Here is a 19,798-nt window from a genome sequence, read left to right on the forward strand (position 1 = left end):
CATCATTACTGTCTTAATATTAATTTAAGTGCATAATTTAACATAGATGTCCAAACATCATGAAGAAAAAGATGATCCTGTTAATCATAATTGGTTAAGTATTAAAATGATTTCTTCAAATGACAAGTCTTAAAGGAAAGTATTTCATTTTGCAGGAAGCTGCTACTCTTCTACAGAAAGCTGAAGCTGAGGAGAAGAAACTATATTTGTTAAATACACGGAAGGATTCTTCTGATAACACGGAGTTTGATGTTGTACCAGCCCCCATCCTGGTGTCCAGGACACACAATTCTATGATATTCAAACCAGCTCCTTTTGCTTCATCTGAAAAGGTTGACACATTTTTAAAGTGTCTTTTTAGATTGTGTTGTTACTAATGTATAAGAGGTATCACTATTTTTGTAAGAGTCAAAATGAAAAATTTTATAACAGTTTTAATTTTATTCTAGCAGACATCCCACCTCTCCCGGAAGTTCTGGGAACTCCTGCATATTGATAGTGGCTCCCTGACACCTGCAAATTATGTACAATATTCCGGAAATTGAATTTTTTGGGAGAGGGAGAGGGAGAGGGAGGTGTGTGTGTGTGTGTATATGTGTATTTATATTTATTTATATATCCATCCTGATTGGTCTCTCTTTGTGCTAGGTAGACCTATCAGTTTTCTCTGTGGGCAGGCATTACAGTCGACCTCTATCTCTCTTTCATTGTCCATCAGTTCAGTTTAGTGTCCTGCAGCACCATGGCAGAGTGTTCCAAAAAATATATAAAATGTACTTCACCCCAGCGTGTACCCCTGCCTAATAGGGGTCAAAAATAATGACATGCATAAGACATATAATAAGGATATGCTTTTAGAAAGGGCGTTCAGCATGGTGCGTCACATTAAGACAGAATTCAGAAGACGGCTGTCTCACAAAACACTTGTGAATCTGATGTCTTGCAAAATTAACAAATTCATTGACACAGACTATGAGGTTGAGACTTCTGGCAAAATGCTCAAATCTGCCAAGCAATCCACATCACAGTACAAGGAAAGTTTGCAAAAGAAATAGAAAAGCTATTTGCATTAGCATTTTGCTATTAGCATCGAGAGTGCCAACAAAATACTCAACAAGGAATATATATATATATATATATATATATATATATATATATGTGTGTGTGTGTGTGTGTGTGTCTGTGTGTATAGTTTCAATATGTGATCAAACAAATTGTTGTGTTCTTTCGTAATTACATGCAGCCTTGGAGGTCGACTGGGAGGTGGGGTGGATATGGGGTTGTGGGGGGCGGAGTGGTGGTGCTACCTCCCTGAAATGAGTTTTTGCAGGGTGGGTTGTCTGTTCCATTAGTGGCTGGATTAATGGCTAAAAGAAACAGATAATTTGGATATTCATAATTTTCTTCTTAAGTTTTCAAATTTTATTTATTTTAAGTCCAATTCATTGCACCTACAGAAATTAATTGTGCAGTTCTAAAATTGCATGGATTAGGTATCTTTATATCTTCTGGGTCATATTGCAGCAAGTGTAAAAGTAGTTTATTAGGAAAATTGACGTGCAGTTGGCACAAAAAATTTGCAGTTGCAGACTGATTATCTTAATGTTGATAGTGGGAAATGTTGGACAAATGTTCTGTGGAAGCTATAAACATATATACTGATCTCAGCTACTTGCACCTGTTGTCAGTGTGATTTTAGGAGTAACAGGAATACCTCAAAATCTGCTCAAATCTTAAAAAAAAATTGAATATGTGAAATTCAGTCCAAAAAATTCTGATTGTTTTCATAAAGTATTTGATGAATTTAAGTGTTTCAGGTAGAAAATTGAAGCAAATTAGCTTGCCTTTGAAGTTTACCACCCTTTGCACAGAAGTTATTAGTTATGTAAATTGACAACTGCTGCAAAGGCATTTGGGAAGATTGATGAAGATGTGATCTGGTTGTTGAAGGGTTTAGCAGTGCAGAATACTGCGAAGTGACTTTTTAACCTCCTCCACCATATTCTTTGTTAAACTCTCTTAATTTGTTTGACATTAGAGTAGCCTAATGCAAGGTGGCAAATTTAAAACCTAGAATTACAATTTAACCAATCAATTTATACAGTGGATTGCAGTTAACTGGGACACATTGAGACCAGTACATTTTGGCCCAATTAAGCAGCTGTTTCCATTGCCCCAATTAACCAGAGTTTCATGGAAATAGGTAAAAAGGTATAAAAAAGACAAATTACTATATAACTGAGTAACAAATTATGTACAGTATTTAAATGAAATACAGATCAAATTAAAATACCACCAATACTTACTGCAGTACTATAAAACTGTACATTAGTTCTTAATAGATATTGAAGGAGGAAGTCATCCAATGTACCTTGCAGTGTTCTCTTAGTTAGTTGTAAATGAACAAAATCAGAGTAGACACCTCGTGCAGATCATGAACTGCCTTTGTGCAATACTTTCAGTGGTTGCATCTTCCAAATCTTCATTTTCATTGCAACATTCAAGATGATTATTAATGCCTTCAAATTCTTTATAGTTCCCACCTTGTTGAAGTTCATTTTCATTTCCTCTTCTGGCCATTTCTGGTATCTCCAAGCCTGAATGCATGAAGCCACAGTGAGCAAAACAGTTCTGAACTGTCTCACTCTTTATTTCTCACTATCAGGTACAAAAATCACTGATATTTGATGACAAGCTCATGCAACTGACGCTATTTTAAGAAATGTTCGCACTAAGCATGATGTAATGTTTATCGGCCACACAAATGCATTTGTCTGATGTGAAGAAAAGTTATTTGACAACAGTCTCTTGTCTCAATTAAGCGGTATAGAATCCCAAATAAACAAAGGAAATCTCGGCTATTTTCTTGATTAGTTTTTGTTCTTTGAGTTGTCCCAAATAAGCAACTGCCCCTTTTGACTGCTGGCCCAATTAACTGAAATCTCTTGTTTTTATATTTCTAAGTACTAAAATAAACTTTTTTTTTCTGTCTTTTTTTGAGGTTTCTTGGTATCGAGTATTTGGTTGTAGTGCAACAGGATCTATTCTCAAAGTCAGGCTGAAGGATTTCCACCTTCAGGGTACAGGACAAGAGGTACCTAAACATAAACAAAGCACATGCCATGGATAAGCATCCTATGATATCTAGACTTATGCAATTTATATTTATTCATTTTAATATGGAATTAGCCTTTAAATATTCTGTATTTTACCAGCTAATTCGTGTGAAATAATATAGTCTGAAATACTGTGGAAAATATTTTTCCTTTACCGATAGGTACCAGCTTTTGAAGATTGTTCACTGGCAGTAAAAGGACTTGAACCTAATGAAAAGTACATCTTTGCTGTTGCTGCTTATTCAAAAGATGGAAAAATCATTGGAAAAGGAATTGGGCAGACAACAAAGCCAATTCTAGCATATCATCCACTTTCCATTTTTACAACATGGACCTATCTTTGTCAGGTAAAACTGCTCTCTAATTATAAGATGGGTGACTTCCTTTAGCGCCTTTTATGTGTGGTTGTAGATTAGTAACAATAAATTGGCATCTCTCTCTTTCCCTCTCCCTCTTTCCCTCTCCCCCTCTCCTCCTCTCACGCTGTAGTGATAAAATTCCTACTTAAATCCCTTCTAACCTTTTAGTTTTAGACGCCTTTGTCCCTTTTAATTCTGTGTGCTTCTGTCATGTAGTTATCCAAACATTGTCAAGTGTTACAGCAGATTGATATAAGTATGCTACAAATAATAAATTGATTGTATTCTTAGTGTTCATAAGAATATAACCATATCATTTTGAGAGCATTTTTTTCTCAGAAGATGTTATGCTTCAATTGGTTTTCATTTTATTTAGACAGCATATCAGTTGGGCCATTATCCAGTAGCAAAGGCAGCTTTCTCAGTACTGTGGGATCACTTTATCTCAGAAGTATCTCTACCTCCTCCAGATCCATGGTATACTTTGAACAAAACAGAATGGTACATCACTCAGAAAAGGTACAAATTCCTGAATCCTTTCTCCCTCATATCTTGTTCAGCTCAAGGTAAATTTAAATAGCATTAGGCTTCTTAGGAAGCACAATTTTCATATCTGATCCAAAAAAGCAAATAGAATTTAAGCCCAAAGGCAGATTTATTTTTACCTGCTTAACTATATGTTGCATCATCCCTTGTAACTCCTATCTAAATAAATGCAATATTTTTGGAAACTCCTTTTTCTCTTAATATGGTTCCATTTATAAATTTAGATTATAATCTCACTTTTTTTTGAGGTCCGTTGTACCACACAACGTTCCGAAGGTCAGACAAAGTTCTGTCTTTCAGACATTTGGGCAGAATAAAAGCAACTGAGGGATAGACAGAGTCGTGGTAAACAGCTGCTTTTCAGACTACAGTATGCAGTGTTGTTCCACTGGGTATCAAAATGGGGACTACTTTTCCTGATTGGCAGCATACCGTTACAACAACTAGCACTGTTATCTTACTGGTCCAGTAGGCTAGGTTCTGCCCTGGCCTTGGGTGCCGCCTTTAATTTCCTCAGTTTTCTGCAAAGGTATGCAGTTTATTTACAAACATTTGTAGTTAAATAACTACTGTAAATTGCCCCTGAATGGCAGCAGAAATAAAGGGAATTGATAGTCTTGTGCAAGAGATTAGTTTCAAGGAAAATGAATTAGGGTGATAGGACCACAAACAGAAGAAAATCTGCAGATGCTGGAAATTCAAAGCAACACACACAAATTGCTGGATGAGCTCAGCAGGCCAGGCAGCTTCTATGGAAAAGTATAAACAGTTGACGTTTCAGGCTGAGTCCCTTCATCAGGACTCAGAGTAATAAGACCGATGGGATTGATCGAGAGCTGGTTGGTTTTATGTTGTGAGAAATCTGAATATTAATATTTTCTAATTGTTCATTCATAAGGTGTTAACATCACTGTTCCTTGTTGTACATTCTCATTTACCTAAACTGAGAAAGCAGTTCTGATTCAGACTGGTGAGTTTTGAGTCAGGCATGGGCAAGACTGGGTAAGCATGACAGATTTCCTTTCCTGAATGACATTAGTGAACCATTTAGATTTTCATAACAATCTGGCAATTTTATAACTATCATCACTAGCACTAGCTCTGTCAGTTTTCCAGCTGCATAGTCAGATTCAAACATGTTCACAGATCAATGGTTTGTGTTTGATCCGCAACTTAGTGTCCACACTACACTGGATAAATCCGTAACTGAAGCTTTTTCTCTTCATATTACCCTCTGTCCACACTAAAACAGCATTTTCATCCCCTGAAACTGGAGCTTTTCAGAAATGCTTTCCAGGGTGGGTATTTTTGAGAATGCTGCTCAGGCAGATCAGTGTGGACGGGGTAACTGGAGACTTTTGAAAATGCTGGCAGATGGCAGCACGCTATTTCATTGTTTTCTTGAACGCAGCCTAACAATTTCAGAACAGACGGCAAAGAGACTGAAGCCAGAAGAGTTAGAAATGTACTCACCAAATACTTTGACCCATAACTTACTGAATAAATAAGTATACTGTACTCACCTTGCCCTGTTTTCTGTCCTTGCTCGTATGAAGGTGGTTTACCTATTTATGCAAGTACTTCTCTGACAATAGATGTGTAACAGCTTAATGTAACATTGTGTGGAAATACAAGATAACACTGATGCAGACATGTTTTATACATTTAACAAGGTGCTTTATTAATGCAACAGAGTTAGTCAGTTTTTCAATGTTCGTCGTCAGCCGGGTCAATCTGTCCATGAACTCCCTGTCGGTTGCCGCCGTGCGCTCCAGTATTTGCTTTTTATTAGTTTTAAGTTCTCCTGCGTGAGAGCCAACAGCTGTCTGTCGTTTTAAGTTCTTCTAGTCTGTAACTACACAAACACACACTTTTACTGCGAGAATTGACACCAAACATGTTGCTTGTTTTCGGTAAATGTGTCCTGTGCATGCACAGGAGGAAGAGATTCGCCGAAATCTCCATTTCAGTGTGGATAGAGATATTTTCAAAAACACATAGTGTGGACGCCTATCGTTTTCACGCAAAACCGGCGTTTTCAAAATTATCCAGTCTAGTGTGGATGTAGCCTTAACCAACGTAATCCAAGACTGCTCCCATTCAGTCATTCTCCCCACCTCCCGTTGGGCAAGAGAGCTTGAAAGCTTGAAAATCTGTATCAAGGACATTTTCTATCCCGCTGTTGAATAGACCTCTTGTATATTAAAGATGAACTCTAGCTCTCAATCTAATTCAACATGGCCCTTGCACCTAATTTGTCTACCTCCATTGCACTCTCCCTCTGATTGTCATGCTATATTCTGCATTCTGTTGTTGCTTTTTCATTTGTACTACATTCATGCATTTATGTTTGGAATGATCTTGTTTTGATAACATGCAAAACAAATTTTCCACTCTATCTCTGTTCATGTGATAATAATAACTAATGACCAATAAGTGTTGGTGTCAGAGCCCTTTCGAAGGTTTGGAGAGAGAGAGAAAGTATAAAAGGAGCAGACTCAGGTAAGTGCAGTCTTTTTAGGCTGCACAGGCATGGTAAATGCTGGTGTCAGAGGCCTGTTGAAGGTTGAAGTGAGAATATAAAAGGAGCAAATTCGGGTAAATCTTTTTTTTTCCCAGAAACTCAGGCACAAGTAAGTGTTGGTGTCAGAGCCCTTCTGAAGGTCAGAAAAAAGAGAAAGTATAAAAGGAGCAGTTTTAGGTAAGGCTGAGCTTTTCCAGCTGCACAAGTGTTGGAAGTGTCGGGGTCAGAAGCCTAAACTCAGCTCTAAATAAAAGGAAAACAGGGTCAAGTGAGTAGCACACACAAATTGCTGGTGGAACGCAGCAGGCCAGGCAGCATCTATAGGAAGAAGCACTGTCGATGACGAAGGATCTCAGCCCGAAATGTTGACAGTGCTTCTTCCTATAGATGCTGCCTGGCCTGCTGTGTCCCACCAGCATTTTGTGTGTGTTGAATTTCCAGCATCTGCAGATTTCCTTGTGTTTGCTCAAATGAGCAGCCATTGTTGGAGTGTGCCAAGGATAGAGTGGGAAGGCTATGGCTTAACAGGCTTCAGCAAGAATAGACGGAGGCACAGATAAGAGGAGGTAATCCTTTTTGGATAGTACAGAGTAGGCAGAATGGAATGATCCTCCTGTCAGATGTGGGAGTTCATTAAACTTGACAGTTTCCCTGATGACTACATCAGGGAAAGTGCACCCAACTTCAGCTCCTGACTGACCAGGTTAAGGAGTTGGAGCTGAAGTTTGATATACTCGGGACTATTTAGGAAGCTGAAGATATTATAGATGAGACTTTTGAGGCGGTAGTCACACCCAGAGTACAGGCTTCAGACAGTAGATGGGTGCCCTCTAGGAGAGGTAAGGAGATTTACAAATGAGTATAGGGATCTCCTGCGGTCATCCCTTCAGCAGCAAGTGTACCTCTTTGGGTACTGCTCGGGGATGGGGGGCTGGAAAATGACCAATCAGGGAACTGCAGCAGCTGCCAGGCTTGTGGCTCTGTGGCTGGCTGTGAGGTTCAGTCGGGAAAGGTAAAGTCAGGTAGTGCGGTAGTGATAGGAGTCTCGATAGTTAGGGGGACAGAGAGAAGATTATGTTGTCACAAAAGAGACATCAGGATGGTGTGTTGTCTCCTGGGTGCTAGGGTCCAGGATATATTGGAACAGTTGCAGGATATTCTCAAGGGTGAGGGTGAACAGCCAGAGGCCTTGGTGCATATTGGCACCGATGACATAGGCAGAACAGGGGAAGGGGTCCTATGCAGTGAGGATAGAGTTAGGAAAGAGGCTAGAGGAAAGAAAAGGGTAGGAATTTCCAGTTACTCCTGATGCCATGGGCTGGTGCAATGATAGCACGGGTGAATGAGTGGCTGAAGAGATGGTGCAGGGGGAAGGGTATTAAGTTCTTTCATCATTGGAATCTTTTCTGGGGGATGTGGTGATCTGTACAAGATGGAGACGTTGCACCTGAGCTGAAGGGGAACCAATATCCTGGCTGGGAGGTTTGCTAATACTGCTCAGGAGGGTTTAAACGAGTTTTGTAGGGGAGTTGGGAACTGGAGCACCAGGTCAGTAAGTGAAGGAGCAGACAGGAAAGTAGATGTTTTCACCAATTCCTTCACCATACCCTCCGACCTTCCCTCCCAGAGTCAGAACATACTGTCCTCAGTAAGAGCCTCATCTTTGTCCCTTTGCATCCACATCTCAGTGAGTTCCGCGCCTAGCACAACACTGAGCTCTTCTTCCACTGCCTCCATCTCGTTGTCTACTTCTTTGGCAAGGACTCTCCACCTTGCACCAATGACTCCTTCTTCTGGCATCAACTTTCCCTCTCTTCCTGGACACCCTGCTCTGGTCTCCTTTTTCATTGCCATCTGACAATGAGATATCAACTTCACTACCCCTCACTAATTCACTCCTTCCGAACACACTGCTTTGCACTATCTCCGCACTGATCCTAACCTCAGCATCAAACCTGCAGATAAGGAGGGTGCTGTAGTAGTCTGACGGACTGACCTCTAAACACCATCACTGATTTTATTAGCTTTGGGGATCTTCCATCCACTGCCACCAACCTTATAGTTCCCTCACTCAGAACCTCACTTTTCTACCTCCTAATCAATATCCACAAACCTGCCTGTCCAGGTAAACCCATTGTTTCAGTTTGTTCCTGCCCCTTTGAACTTATATCTGCAAACCTTGACTCAGTTTTATCCCTCCTGGTTTAGTTCCTTCCTACCTACATCCGTGACACTTCACACGATCTTGATCTTTTCAATGATTTCAAGTTCCCTGGCCCCAAGCATCTTATTTTCACCATGGATATCCAGTACCTATACACCTCTAACCGTGGTTTGTCCCCCCACCCCCACCACCAGGAAGGCCTCAAAGCTCTCCATTTCTGTCTGGATACCAGACCTAACCAGTTCCCCTCCACCACCACACTCCTCCACCTAGCAGAACTTGTCTTCACTCTCAATAATTTCTCCTTTGGCTCCTCCGACTTACTTCAAGCTATGGGCATTTGGATGGGTCCCAGCTATGCCTGCCTTTTTGTCGGCTACATAGAACTGTCTATGTTCCAAGCCTACACTGGTGTCTCTCCCCAACTTTTCCTACGCTACATCCACAACTGCATTGGTGCTGCTTCCTGCACCCATGAGGAGCTCATCAAGTTCATCAGCTTTGCCCCCAGCTACCACCCTGCCTTCAAATCTACCTGGTACATTTCTGATACCTCCCTCCCCTTTCTTGATATCTCTGTCTCTATCTCTGGAGACAGCCTATCCACTGGTGTCTATTATAAACCCACTGACTCTCACAGCTATTTGGATTATACCTCTTCCCACCCTGTTACTTGTAAAAATGCCATTCCCTTCTCTCAATTCCTCCATCTCTGCTGCAACTGTTCTCAGAATGAGGTTTTTCCTTCCAGAACAAAGGAGATGTCCTCCTCCTTCAAAGAAAGGGGCTTCCTTTCCTCCACCATCAATGCTGCCCTCAACCACATCTCTTCCATTTTATGCACATCTCTCACCACACCACTAGAGATAGGTGTCCTCTTGTCCTCACCTACCACCCCACCAACCTCCACGTCTAGCACATAATTCTTGTAAATTCTACTCTCCAACAGGATCCCACCACCAAGCACATCTTTCTCTCCTCCACCCCCACTTTCTGCATTCCAAAGAGATCACTCCCTATGCGACTCTCTTGTCCATTAATCCCTCCCCACTGATCTCCCTCCTGGCATTTATCCTTGCAAGCAGAACAAGTGCTACAACTGTCCCTACACCTCCCCCCTCACTACCATTCAGGGTTCCAAAAAGTCTGTCCAGGTAAGGCGGCACTTCATCTGTGAGTCTGTTGGGGTCATTTATTGTATCTGGTGCTCCCGGTGTGGTCTCTTGTATATTGGTGCGACCCGATGTAGATTGGGAGACCGCTTCTCTGAGCACCTACGCTTCATCCACCAGAAAAAGCGGGATCTCCCAGTAGCCACCCATTTTAATTCTATTTCTCATTCTTATTCCAATATGTCTATCCATGGCCTCCTCTACTGTTGCAATGAGGCCATATTCAAGTTGGAGGAGTAACAACTTGTATTCTTCCTGGGTAGTCAACAACCTGATGACATGAACATAGAACACTTCTCTACTCCCCTTCTCCTTTTCCCTCTAATTAGGGAGAGCCAGCATGGCTTTGTGCATGGCAAATCATGTCTTACCAACTTGATTGAGTATTTGGACAAGGTGACGGGAGAGATAGATGAAGGTAGAGCAGTGGATGTTGTCTACATGGATTTTAGTAAGGCATTTGACAAAGTCCCTCATGGGAGGCTAATCCAAAAGATTAACATGAATGGGGTCTGTTGTGAATTGACTGTTTAGCTTCAGAACTGACTTGCACATAGAAGCAGAGGGTTAGTGGTTGAAGGGGCTTTTTCGAACTGGAGATCTGTAATTAGTGGAGTTTCACAGGGATCTGTGCTGGGACCTCTAATGTTTGTTATGTATATAAAAAACCTAAATGGAAATATGAAATAGTGGGTTAGTAAGTTTGTGGATGATACCAAGATTTGTGGAGTTGTGGGTAGTATACAAGACTGGCAAAGAATACAGGTGTTGCACCTTGGTAGGGCAAATACAAGGAGACAGTACACTGTTAGTGGTAAGATCTTGGGATCAAGGTCATAGCTCTATGAAAGGGGCTATACATGTTGATAGGGTGACTAAGAAGTCTTTTGGAATGTTTGCTTTTATTAGTCAAGGTACTGATTTCAAAAGTCGAGAGGTTATATTACAGTTTTATAAAACTCTGGTTAGGCCACATCTGGATGATTGCATACAGTTCTAGTTGCCCCAATATAGGAAGGATGTTGAGGCTTTGTAGAGGGTGCAGAAGAGGTTCACCAGGATGCTGTCTGGTTTAGAAGGCATGCGCTATCATGAAAGGCTGGACAAACTTGGGTTGTTTTCTCTGGAGTGGTGGAGGCCCAGGGAAGATCTGATAGAGGTTTATAAGATTATGAGAGGCATAGATAGAGTAGACAGTGAGTGTCTTTTTCCCTTCGTAGAAATGTCTAATACCTGAGGGCATGCATTGAAGGTGAAAGGGTGTAGGTTCAAAGGGGATGTGAGGGGAATGATTTTTTTTTATTCGGAGAATGCTGGATGTCTGGAATGGGCCGTCTGGTATGGTGGTAGAGACAAATATATTAGAGGCTTTTAAATAGACATTGCAGTGTGAGGAAGACGGAAGGATATGGACATTGTGTAGGTAGTTGGGATTAGTTTTGGGGGTTTTTTGATATACATTTTAGCTGGTTCAGCACAACATTGTGGGTCAAAGGGCCTGTTCCTGTGCAGTTCTACTTTCCATGTCCTACGTTCATATCTTGAATTATGTGAACTTTGAGTACTGATCGTTCACAGATAATTGGGAAGTTACAAATGTTGTAAGCAAGGGATAATTACAGACTTTAGGATGAAGACTTGATAAAGTGAGTAATCAAATGTGTGTGAAATTTAATTTAGTTATGAGGTGAGCTTCTGACAACAACAAAATTGCATTTATTTAGCACCTTAAGTTAGTTAAGAAAAGACCCTAATGTGATAGTGTTGTCATTGAAAATGGTATAACTGAGTCACATAATGTCACACTGTAGGGACAAAGCTTTACAGAGACTGTGTCCAAAATAATGTAAGTTTTAATTTGTTTTGAAGAAAGAATCAACTGGAAATTAATTGCCTGAACTGCTTCAATATGATAAGTCAGAATCAGGCAAATTGCACAATGAGGAGTTGCTTGCTGGTAAGTCTGCAGAATGATAAACAGACTGTGATGTGAACAAATAGTACAAATGGAAGAGCAAAAGTACAGTGCCTTGAAAACGTATTCAGCCCCAACCCTTTGCTCACATAAGTGAATATTGTAATCAAGGATTTTGATCAATTTAACTGAGAATTTTTATTTGTGTATCAAATGTTTCTTTTTTCTGTGTGGTATCAGATTTATGCCAGAAATACCACTGGAATTATGAAGAAAGCATGGCTGCACTTCTATTTCCTTTGGAGTTTGTGGAGATTTGGCATGGCATCTAAAGCTGACAAGCTTCTACAGATGTGTAGTGGAGAGTATACTGACTAGCTGCATAACAGACTGGCATGGAAATGCAATGCCTTTGAATAGAAAACTGACAAAAAGTAGTGGACACGGCCCAGTATATCACAGGTAAAGCCCAGCTAACCATTGAGCTCATCTATATGAAACACTGTTGCAGGAAAGCAGTGTCCATCATTAGGAACTCCCACCACCCAGGACATTCTCTCTTCTCACTGCATCCATCAGAAAGAAGGTACAACAGCCTCCGGACTCATACCACCATGTTCAGGAACTGTTACTACACCTCAACCATGTTCTTGAACCAAAAGGGATACCTTCACTCAACTTCACTTGTCCCATCACTGAACTGATCCCACAACCAATAGACTCACTTTCGAGGACTCTTTCTTCTTTCTATTTCTTCTTATTGTATTTGTACAGTTTATTGCCTGCTGCACTCTGATTGAACGCCCGTTGGGCAGTCTTTCATTGATCTGTTATACTTATGATTCTATAGATTTATTGAGAATGCCCACAGGAAAATTAATCTCAGGATTGTATATGATGACATATATGTACTTTGATAATAAAATTTACTTTTAACTTAAAAAAAATCCTTGTCTGTAAATACTTCACAAAGCATCACTTAGAGATACTGTAAAGATATGGAAGTAGAATTTGTTGTCGGATGAGACTAAAATAGCCTCAGCACTGAGCAGTATGTGTGACATAAATCTAATAATGCACATCAGCTAGGTAACATGATCCCTACTGGAGAGTATGGTGGTGGTAGCATCATGCTATGAGGATGCTTTTCAGCAGCAGGGACTGGAAATATGCTCAGGATAGATGGGAAAATGAATGGTGTTAAATATAGAGAGATCATGGATAAAAGCTTGATAGCCTCTGTCAGGAAGCTTGAACTGGGGAATAAAGATTGTCTTTTGGCAAGGCAATGACAGGACATATAGCCAGAGCAACAATGGATTGGTTTCAAATGAAGAAAATTGATGTCCTTGAGTGGCCCAGTTAGGGTCCTGACCTTAACCTGATTGAACATCTCTAGCAAGACCTCAAGATTGCTGTCCACTGCTGCTCCCCAACTAACCTGGCACAACTTAAGTAATTTTGTGAGGAGGAATGAGCAAATCTTGCTCCATCACATTTTGAAAAGCTAATATTTGCTGTAATAGCTATGAGAGTTGGTTCAACTAAGTACTGAGCAAAGGGAGATGAATACTTTTGATGTGCTGACATTTCAGTTTTTGAATTTTTAATTTTTCATGCTTTACATTTTTTTCCGTTTTGTGGCTCTATTATGGGAAAAAAAGGAGAATGTGATTCACAAATAAAATTTTTCAGTTAAATTGATCAAGCGTAGAAGATGGCGTCAACAAACAATGTGATCAACCTTTGGGTGGTGTGTTTTCGAGCCAATTGAGCAGACCGGTGCTTTGCTGTATCTGCGGGTGTCCAATGAGGTTGCAAGCTAAGTGTTTCAAGCAAGGGCAAGAAGCCTGGAGATCATGATTGACTCTATTTCTTACTGATCTTGTTGATTGAAGTGTCAAGGAACATTGAAAACATCAGGGTGAGAGTAGAAGGCGACTGGCTGTTCAGCACCATCTAACAGCCTCTTGCTTGCTAATGCTGAAGGAAGGTTTCTCCATGTGACGGTCTTTCTCTCCCTCTTGCTCAATGCTGCTGGAGGATTGTGCCTGGTCTTGGGCAAGATTTAATCGATGCAGTTTGTGGATTGAACTCTGTAGTACACATTATGATCTGTTTCTGGTCTCTGGTCACTGCTTTTGTTTTGTTGCTATTTTGATTGGGGTGGTCTGTAGAATATGACCTACAGCACTAGATTGAACTGAACTGAATATGCCTGGACTCTTTCAATTTTTATCTTTTATATTTTGTGTTTTTTGGTCTTTTTTGCTGTTTGTGAAATTTGTTTTTCTTTGTGCATGGGTGGTGGGGTGGAGAGTTTGCTTTATTTCTTTGAATGTGTTCCATAGTTTTCTTTGCTTCATGGCTGTCTGTGGAAAGACAAATCTCAGGGTTGTATACTGCATACATACTTTAGTAATAAATGTACTTTGAATCTTTTAAATATCTAGTTGTAATACTCATTTATGTGAACAAAGGGTTGGAGACTAAATACTTTTTCAAGGCACTGTACATAAGGCTAAGGACAAAATACTGAAAGGATAGAAGAAAAGTTTCCATTTGAACGTTCCAAGCATTTGATATTAAACAGATGAACTGAGAGCAAATCGAAATATATAAACATGATCACATAGTCATTACAGAAACATGGCTAAAAGGTGATATGAACTGGAATCCAAATATTAAAGGGTATGTGACAATTCAGGAAAGGCAGGAAGCTGGGAAAAGCCATAAGACCATAAAACAAAGAAGCAGAAGTGGGCCATTTGGCCCATCGAGTCTGCTCCACCATTTCTTCATGAGCTGATTCAATCTCCCCTTTAGTCTCATTCCCCCGCCTTTTCACCATAACCTTTGATGCCCTGACTACTCAGATACCTAACAATCTCTGCCTTAAATGCACCCAATGACTTGGCCTCCACTGCCGCCCGTGGCAACAAATTCCATAGATTCACCACCCTCTGGCTAAAAAAATTTTTTTTCATCTCTGTTCTGAATGGGTGCCCTGCAATCCTCAAGTCATGTCCTCTCGCACTAGACTCCCCCACCATGGGAAACAACTTTGCCATATCCACTCTGTCCATGCCTTTCAACATTCAAAATGTTTCTACAAGGTCCCCCCTCATTCTTCTAAACTCCAAGGAGTACAGTCCAAGAGCGGTCAAACATTCCACATATGTTAACCCTCTCATTCCCGGAATCATTCTAGTGAATATTCTCTGAACCCTCTCCAATGTCAGCACGTCCTTTCTTAAATAAGGAGACCAAAACTGCACACAGTATTCCAAGTGAGGTCTTACCAGTGCCTTATAGAGCCTCAACATCACATCCCTGCTCTTATACTCTTCTTCTAGAAATGAATGCCAACATTGCATTCGCCTTCTTCTCCACCGACTCAACCTGGATTTTAACCTTAAGGGTATCCTGCACGAGGACTCCCAAGTCCTGTTGCATCTCAGAACTTTGAATCCTCTCCCTATTTAAATAATAGCCTGCCTGTCTATTTCTTCTACCAAAGTGCATGACCGTACACTTTCCTACATTGTAATTCATTTGCCACTTCTTTGCCCATTTCCCCCCATCTATCCAAGTCTCTCTGCAGACTCTGTTTCCTCAGCACTACCGGCCTCTCCACCTATCTTTGTATCATCAGCAAACAGCCACAAAGCCATCTATTCCATAATCCAAATCGTTGATATACAACGTAAAAAGAAGCGGCCCCAACACGGACCCCTGTGGAACACCACTGGTAACCGGCAGCCAACCAGAATGGGATCCCTTTATTCTCACTCTCTGTTTCCTGCCAATCAACCAATGCTCTATCCACATATGTAACTTTCCCGTAATTCCATGGGCTCTTATCTTGTTTAGCAGCCTCATGTGCGGCACCTTGTCAAAGGCCTTCTGAAAATGGCCATCCATTAATGATAGATTTTGCGTAATTGCAACGAATTCAGGAAACCTGTACATTTGTCCATTGAGTGGACATTAAAAAATACAAAATTACTCATAGGAAGCCCCATAAAGGTGATCACATGGTACGACAGAGGCTTAAATAAATAATTGGTGCTTTACCGTAAGGTATGGTGCTAATTGTGAGGGTTTTAAATCTGTTTTTTGGATGAAAGCTCAGATGGGCAAAATTAGCCTAAATGAGGAGCCCATGGGATAATATTGGGAAAGATTCTGGAGCCAATGTAAGATCAGTGTGAGACCTAGTATTGTTCAATTCGATTGAATTGATGTCCTTAACAAGTATTCATAATGTAATTAAATTTTGTGTTCAGTTTGTGAGAGACAAGATGGGTTATGGGTTAATTACAAGTATTTTGTTAATTCAGTAAAGGCAATTATAGGGTACAGAAGCAGAGCCAGTTAAAATTGTCAGAATAGGTTAAATTCTCTGAAAAGGTTAAATTAAGTTAGTAAATTGGATTCTTATTGTCACATGTACTGAGGTACAATGAAAATCCTGTTTTGCAAATCATCCATACTGATCAATTCATTCCAAAAATTTATTGAGGTCATACAAAATAAAACAATAACAATGCAGAATAAAGTGTTCCAGAGAAATTTCAGTGCAGGTAGACAGTAAGGTGCAAGGTCATAACAAGGTACATTCCAATGAGAATGCAAAATTCCAGCGGTGGGAATGTTGGAGGTGGGAAGTGAAAAGTTAAAGTAGAATCAAACTTAAAGAAGTATATTCTCACACAAAGATGAGTATGTCAGAAGATTGGTCAGAAAGTAAATGACACTATGAATGACTGGAAAATTAATACAGAAAGAAACATCAGAGTACAACATAAAACTAGTCATATCTAAACAGATAATAACATTTTCTTTCAAAACCAAAAAGGAAAAGGGTTAACAGAGTGAGCATTGGGCCTCAAGAAGACTTATCTGTAGACTTAATTAACAGGTGAACAGAAACGAAGAGGTGTAAATCAGTCTTTATTGGTGTATTCAAACAACAACACACACAAAATGCTGGTGTAACACAGCAGGCCAGGCAGCATCTATAGGGAGAAGCACAGTCGACGTTTCGGGCCGAGACCCTTCATCAGGTGTATTGGTGTATAGTTTCTCTTGGGTTCAGTGCTAGGGGCTGTAACAAATCTGTATATAATATTCACACCAATGTTATATAAAGCTGGATCATAACCTTCCTGTTCTTATAAGCCCCAGCTAATGAAGGCAAGTATCCCATATGCTCATTTCACTACCTTATCTCTCTTTGCTGCCACTTTCAAGGATTCGTGTACTTATACACTGAGGTTCCTCTGTTCCTAGGCCTTACCATTTATTATGTATATCCTATTCTCATTGTCCTCCAAAAATGCATCTCCTTGAATTTATCATGATTAAATTTCATTTGTTCTTGCCAACTGATTAATGTGATCCTTAGCTTAAGACTACTTTTGTCACTTTCAGCACACCCTTAATTTTCATTTCATCTTCAAACTTGCTAATCATACCTTCATACCTATAATTTTGAACTTGTTGAGAATTCTGCAAAGTGAGCTGTGATGACTTTTATGTTATGCCCACATTCTTCTGAAACTTATCTCAAAGACACAGAAATGCTAATTAATTAGCAAAGCAGATGTACAGAGGATGATTCCTCTTGTGGGAGACACTAGAACTGGCGAGGGGGTGGAGGTTACTGTTTGCAAGTAAGGAGTCACCCTTTTAAAACGTATGATGCCTTTTACTGAGTGGTATGTGAAGTTTTGGAATTCCTTTCCTCAAAATGTGGTTGAAATTGAGTGTTTCAGTATTTTTAAGGCAGATATAGATAGCTCCTTGGTGAAGCAGACTTGGGGGATAAAGAAGCCTGCTCCTACTAAATCATATGTTCATATCTAATTCAAATGTGTTGAAGTTTCTCACCATGAACATTTATATGGATGAAAGTATACCAGTTCTTTGTTTAACTATAATATCCGTAATGGTGCTTTTGGTTTTTAGATTAAATAATATTGCTGTATCTTTGGCATCTCCCATTCTTCTACGAAATTTTCTGGGAAATATCTTCATTGAATCTGATATTAATTACAAGGAAGGAGCTGCTTTCTGCGATTCTGTCTGTGATGGTGGACCACTCTACAATGGACAAGTACGTTCTGAAGTGAAACTGAGGACTATTTCAAATTGATAGTTATGTATTTGTACCAATAGGTACTAAATTCAATACATAAAGTAATATTTGAAATTGATAAGATTTGATAAATAATATTATCTTGATAATATAGTTTCAGCTGATTAGTATTCATGCAAAACATAAATTGATTTTCTCTAGAAGAGGGAAATTAGAATGGAGTTGTGAAGGGACTGGTTCTGACAGTTTCTACCAGAAATAACATTGATCTTACAAATATAGGTGGTTCTGTGATTTGATTTGAATCAGTCCAATGCTGGTGACAAAGGGGACAGTGATATTGATAAACTGGTATTTTAATTCACAGCTGGGTAGACTGGCGAAATGTGAAAGAATGCTGGTAGCCATTGATCTTGCTGGTTGGATCAACGATACTAATCAAGCACTGCAGGCTGTTGCCCACTGTTATGGACTTCTTGCACCTATCATCTTTCACAGGATTTCTTCAGTCCCAGTTGTACAGGTTAGAAAGCATGAGAACAATAAGAATTTGCTTTTGTGTCAGTTACATGATATACAAACTGAGCTAATTATTAAACAACAGTGGAAATTACACAACAATACAGAATGTGTGCTATAGAAGCAGGACATTTGTCACTTTGGGTCTGTGCTGGTGTTTACAATTGTTTTCCAGAAGAGCCTTTCCCCAACCCTTTCATCTAACCTTATTAGTACAGCTTTCTCCTTCCTGTGGCTGTCCAGTGTTTGCTTAAATATTAAAATACTCTCTACCACAACTACATTTAGTATTTCATCAGGATTTTTTATATGATTTACTAATAACTTTTAAATTTATCATGCTTAGTTATGGCCACCACCTCAAATGGAATCATCTACTCTTTGTCTGTTCTTTAATGGTCTTAAAGACCTATCAGTTTGCTTCTTGGCTTTCCCTTTTAAGACCTGACCTGTTCATGCTGGGTATTGCTCATGATTGTTCTTGTAAAATATTTCAGTACTCTCTTCAATGCCTACAATGCATGTTTTTGTCATAACATAGAAAATAGCCCTGCATGGTCTATTGTAACAGCATCTGTCCGCGAGAACTCTTTGGTATTCTACTGAAAACCAACAAAACTATCAGATCTGAAAATAAAGCAGAATTCAGAAATAAAACCAGAAGATGCTGGAAACACTCAGCAGGCCAGGTAGCATACTTGAAAAGACTTAACCACATTGACCCTTGACTAATGTGAGCTTTCAGTCAATATCTCATATTTCCCACTAGACCATAACCCTAATGCTGAATGTCAGGCCATTGCCTTCAGTCAGCTTTATTTCATAGTGTTGTCGTCTTTCATATACCTACTCCACAAGATCCACAAGTGGAACCTGTTCATGCTGCAACAAACATATTTCTCTAACCTGGGCTTCATCCTTTCTCCTAATTGTAGAGCACATTTAATGCCATAAGACCATAGACAATAAGACACAGGAGCATAATTAGGGCATTCGGCCCATTAAGTCTGCTTCACTATTCCATCAAGTCTGATTTTTTAATCCCCCTCAATCTCCTGCCTTCGCCCCGTAACCTTTGATACCCTTACTAATTAAAAACCCTTGTTAACCTCCATGTTAAATGAGTCGCCTGTGGCAGTGAATTCCACAGATTCACCACATTCTAGCTAAAGAAGTTTCACTTCATCTCTGTTCTAAAGGGATGTCCTTCTATTTTGAGGCTGTGGCCTCTTGTGCTAGTCTCCTCCACTATAGGAAACATCCTTTCCATGTCCACTTTATCTCCACATTTCAATATTTTTTAGATGTCAATGAGATCCCCCATCCCATTCTTCTAAACTCCAGCAAGTACAGGCCCAGAGTCATCAAACACTTCTCATA

General features: G+C 39.9%; 1 protein-coding gene across 1 annotated transcript in view; it reads left to right on the plus strand.

The window, feature by feature from the left end:
• The window catches only part of LOC132403954 (cilia- and flagella-associated protein 54-like), a 460,583-nt gene that overhangs the window by 142,334 nt on the left and 298,451 nt on the right, over window positions 1–19,798 (plus strand). The window contains exons 21-26 of the mRNA XM_059987831.1: window positions 156–332; window positions 3,002–3,094; window positions 3,278–3,463; window positions 3,852–3,994; window positions 17,770–17,917; window positions 18,267–18,422. Of these exons, the coding sequence (XP_059843814.1) occupies window positions 156–332; window positions 3,002–3,094; window positions 3,278–3,463; window positions 3,852–3,994; window positions 17,770–17,917; window positions 18,267–18,422 (903 nt within the window). The remainder of the gene's footprint in view (window positions 1–155; window positions 333–3,001; window positions 3,095–3,277; window positions 3,464–3,851; window positions 3,995–17,769; window positions 17,918–18,266; window positions 18,423–19,798) is intronic.

The sequence above is a fragment of the Hypanus sabinus genome, chromosome 13 (assembly GCF_030144855.1).
Source record: "Hypanus sabinus isolate sHypSab1 chromosome 13, sHypSab1.hap1, whole genome shotgun sequence".
Classification (NCBI taxonomy): Eukaryota; Metazoa; Chordata; class Chondrichthyes; order Myliobatiformes; family Dasyatidae; genus Hypanus; species Hypanus sabinus.